Here is a 4,726-nt window from a genome sequence, read left to right on the forward strand (position 1 = left end):
AGTTATGTTTAGAACATTCTATTTGTCTTGAATAACACATTTTTATTATTCATTTATTTTATTAATTTTTTTTTAATGTTGTATTTTTTAATGTTATTCTTTTTAATATTAAATTTATAAATTAAAATTTAAAAAACAATGACAAAAATTTCAATTTAGTAATTATTTTATATATTATAGTAAGTATTTTAAGTATTCAAAATAATTTCTGAAAAGTTTTATTGGTATTTGGAAATTAATTACAAAGGTTTAGAAAAAATAAATATTCTATTTATTTACAACTAAACTGTGCAATGTAACTTTACATAAATAATCTTGACTTCAGTTATTTTATAATACATTTTCATATATTTCTATTAGAGCATAAAGAAAATATTACTTTTTACTAAAGTAACTTTTCATTCAAATGGCAAATCGTCACAAAATTTTTTTTATTATTTTTAAATGCGATCTAGAATAATTAATACAATTGTTTCATAATTTTTTCATTATTTTGAAAATATATGTAATACATTCTTAATATATAATTTGAGTTGGTTGAATCTCTATTAGATTGATATAACTCCTTTCACGCGAGACAGAAATTGATGTTTCGCACGTCGTTTGAACGATAAATATAAAGCGCTCAATTGCACGAAAATAATAATTGAGCAAACTTTAAATTGGAGAATCTTTAGAGAAAAAAGGAGAATTGGAAATCATCCTTCCCACTTTAAATGCCCCCACATGGAACGTGAATCTTATTTTGTAAGATGATCGTGCGATTCCGCTGGAGAACGGAAACACATGTTCGACCGTCGACGTCGTATCTCCGATGAACCGAAAGCATCGCCCAGGAAACCGAGGTGCGGCCGATGCCGGTGCCGAGAACGATGAAACCATCAACGATCAACAGCAGTAACAGCATCGACTTATCGAATGTCACCAGCTTCTCTCTTGTTTCCTCGATCCTCTGCGAGAACCTTACCGATTTCGACCGCAATGTGCTCGCTGAACAATCGATTAAGTACCTGTGGGATACCAAGAACATCACGTGTTCGAAACGGCATGCACCCGAGCTAACCAGTGCAATATACCTCAAAGTTATCGTGTTGGCAATTATATCGGTTCTAAGCCTAGTCGGCAACTTGGCAACGATATACTCGATCACGAAGAATCGTCGGAAGCGACATGGCTCGACGATTTATCTTTTGATTTTTCATCTGTCAGTCGCCGATTTGCTAGTCACTATCTTCTGTCTCGCTGGAGAAGCAATTTGGAGCTACACCGTCGCGTGGCTGTGGGGCAATATCGCGTGCAAGATCTTTAAGTTCCTACAAATGTTCAGCCTGTATCTAAGTACTTTCGTACTTGTGCTAATCGGCGTCGATCGATTTGTCGCGGTGCGATATCCCATGAAAGGCCTCAATACACCTCAAACGTGCTCGCGATTCGTCCTTCTCACTTGGTTACTGTCTTTTATACTCGCCACTCCACAGGTAAGACGATTTTGCTTTACGTATTTTAAATATGAAAAAAACGATACAATTCAAAAGATATAATTTTTGAATTTTTATTCGATTGAATTAGAAAAAGATTATTTCATCAAAAGTATACGATAAATATTTCTATTTCCACTAAATAGTACTTGTGTCTTTCTTAAGATTTCCAAAGAGATCATAAAATATTTTTTATAAAAATAATACATTTTAAATTGTGTTGCTTTTATAAATAAAAAAGAGGATCTTCAGAGAGCATTTAAAGTTAAAACAATTTTAGTGATCAATTTGAAAAAGTTACTTTATTGAATTTAGTCATTTTAGTTGGATCAAAATAAATGATCGATGATATTTCAAGTTACGTCACTTTTGATAAATTATTCCGGTTATACATAATTTTGTAGGATATCAAAGTCATCACTACACAAAAAAACTGATTTTTCGTTGTGAAACGAAAATAATAAAAACGACATTCAATCATGTTTCTGAGAATATTTCCTTTTATCGTTATTTGCCTAGTTTAAGAGAGAACAGGGTCAGTTGAATATAAGAATAAGTAGAATAATCGAGGCTATATTAAAAACAAAACACGCGAGACACGCGTAAACGTGTCTGAGCAGCAACGACTGCCACTAAATCTGCTGTAACATCTTGTTGCGAACACATTTATGAAGTTATGCCACAATTTTAAAAAATTGTACATCTAAATAAATATTTTTATTCTTAAAATTTTAATCGTATATAATTGTCTGAGATATTTAATTCTACTTAGATAAGTAAGTAAGAACTATAGATAAGTAAGTAAGAACTATACTTAGTAAGTATAGTTCTTACTTAACAAAGTCCAACAGATTTTTTTTGTTTATATGTCTTTGTTATCGCATATATTGTTAATGTTTTTTAAATGAACGGATGGAGATAGACTAACCACAGTATGGAACTGTATGACTCATTTAGTGATGACTCTTATACTTATTCAAAATTTTATTTTCTTTAAAGAGATTTTCCTCAGTGGTAAATGTTATAAATTTAATTCCTTCATGTCCAATCTTGAAAACTAGATTTATTCAACATGTTTTGCACGAAAACAAATTTTACAAAAAAATATTGTTTTGACTTACGAAGCGAATGTTTGTGTTTAAATATATTTTTATACAAGTTTTATTAATATGTAGCCAAAGATGTAGCTTAAAATACATTAATCTTATTTTAATAATCGTAGTCGAATTATCCCGATACCGGGACTAGTTGAATCAGATGGAAAATTTTTTTTCATATTTTTTCATATTAGTTATCAGTTTTCCTTTATTATTAAAATATTATTAGGTAATCAAATATATGTAGTAATCATTATGTAGAATTCATTTTTTTCGATAAGTCTCTTAAATTTGTCTGTAAAAATTCGAAACTGAAAAATGAGTCTATTAGCCCCGATCTCCCCTACCTCATGCACTTGATACATATACTAATTATTTCTTTCTCATTAAATTATTTTAATTTCAGCGATATATTCAAAGAATGATGTACTAAATTGGTATAATATGCATCAAAACGATTAATTAAATACACATATCATAATATGTTTACACGTATCGCCAAAATTAAGATCATTCAATAGAAAGTTAGTACTCATGTCAAGTATACGTTGTAAACTAGGTCATTATAGGGTAACACTGGCACATAGGTTGCACCTAACAAAAACTTAATTTATTAAGTTTAGTATTATTTACTATTTTTAAGATAAATAAACGATATTAATAAAAATCTTTGTACTGTCTACTACTAGGGAAAAAATATTAGAAATCCGAAATACTTATTTTTCTTATTAAAAAAAGTATTTTTGAAATTCCTGCATTTTTGTTGTATATCCCATAGAGGGATATATGACTACTCATAGGAGGAGAGGGATATACAATATTATGGCTTATGAAAAATTAACAAATAACGCTTATAAATAATATATAAAATGACATAATAACTTAATAAAATATATTTACAAGTTTTTTAAGGAATAAGAATAATAAAAAATATATACGTGTATATAAAGTATAGATAATAATTACGATCTTCCTACATATATTACAAGTGTTATTACATGAGGTATATATTTCATGTAATATGTTTATTGCACTGAATGCAATCTCACTTTATACAAGAGCAAAGCACTTGTAGTTTGCTATACAACATGCTTTATTATTCCTTTAAACTTGTATATCATGAAATAATCACTAATTGTGTCTTTTATGCATCCCTAATTATTATTATAGCCAGTAATCATTTTATGTAGATTATAATTTATGTATTTTATGTAGATTATAATTTATGATAATGCTACTAATTATAGTAACAAATCGATTCAACTCACAATAATTTCATTAATATTGACAGAAACTAAAATCCTAACACAATACTAATATAACATAAAGGCATGTAATAGAGTAGTTGCGGGAAAATTACCCCCCCACTCCTTCTATTTTTTTTTTACTTTTGTGGCGTAAATTCTAACGCGGCGTATTTGCCGAAGTTATCCTATGATTAATGAATAATTTTTTAAGTAAAAAGAGGCTCCTTTCCCCTTTTTTGAATTTTTTAAATTATATCACGTTGAAATAAGAGAACGATATGTGTACTATGTAGATATACATGATTCTCTCTTTAGACATTTGAACATTTAATTTTATAAACATTTTTGTTGCATTTATGCATAGTAAAAATGATTTTGATATATACAGGATATTTAATAATTCTGCTGACAACACTCGTAGACTGATAGAGCGGATTAAACTGAGTCGAAAAGTCCTCTACCATTTTACAATTTTCATAATAGTTAACAAGATATTATAATTACTAAAAATCGCTGAATATTGGTTTTCAATAATTTGTTACTCAAATACTATCAACTTCACAGAAAAATAGCGAAAGACAAAAATTGTTTGTTTTTTCTCATAAAATTCTGAGAATTTTTTCATCAATTTTTTCATGAATCACGTATTTAAAATTTATCTTTTGAAAAGATAAATTTTAAAAGATTTGAAAAGATTAAAATTACACTTTTACGTCTTAAGTTCTTGTTTTATAAAAAAGTACGTATCTAGTAATATAGAGTAATATAATTTATTGGCAATAAATTTATTAAATGTTGACATGCATTGAACCAATATTGCGCCAATAAATTATACCAGAATATATTCTTCAATTTAAAAAAATTTATTATATTTTATTATAAAATTATACAAAATTTTGAACGT

The 4,726-nt window shown here is 28.1% G+C and overlaps 1 protein-coding gene across 2 annotated transcripts in view; it reads left to right on the top strand.

The window, feature by feature from the left end:
• The first annotated feature begins 787 nt into the window (after window positions 1-787).
• LOC108686916 (gonadotropin-releasing hormone receptor) overlaps window positions 788-4,726 on the top strand; it is an 18,477-nt gene continuing 14,538 nt past the window's right edge. For both annotated transcript variants that reach the window (XM_018192431.1, XM_018192432.1), the window contains exon 1: window positions 788-1,478. In XM_018192431.1, coding sequence (XP_018047920.1) covers window positions 855-1,478 — 624 coding nt within the window. In that variant the 5' untranslated portion in view covers window positions 788-854. The remainder of the gene's footprint in view (window positions 1,479-4,726) is intronic.

This window comes from Atta colombica, unplaced genomic scaffold, assembly GCF_001594045.1.
Source record: "Atta colombica isolate Treedump-2 unplaced genomic scaffold, Acol1.0 scaffold198, whole genome shotgun sequence".
In the NCBI taxonomy this organism is placed as follows: domain Eukaryota; kingdom Metazoa; phylum Arthropoda; class Insecta; order Hymenoptera; family Formicidae; genus Atta; species Atta colombica.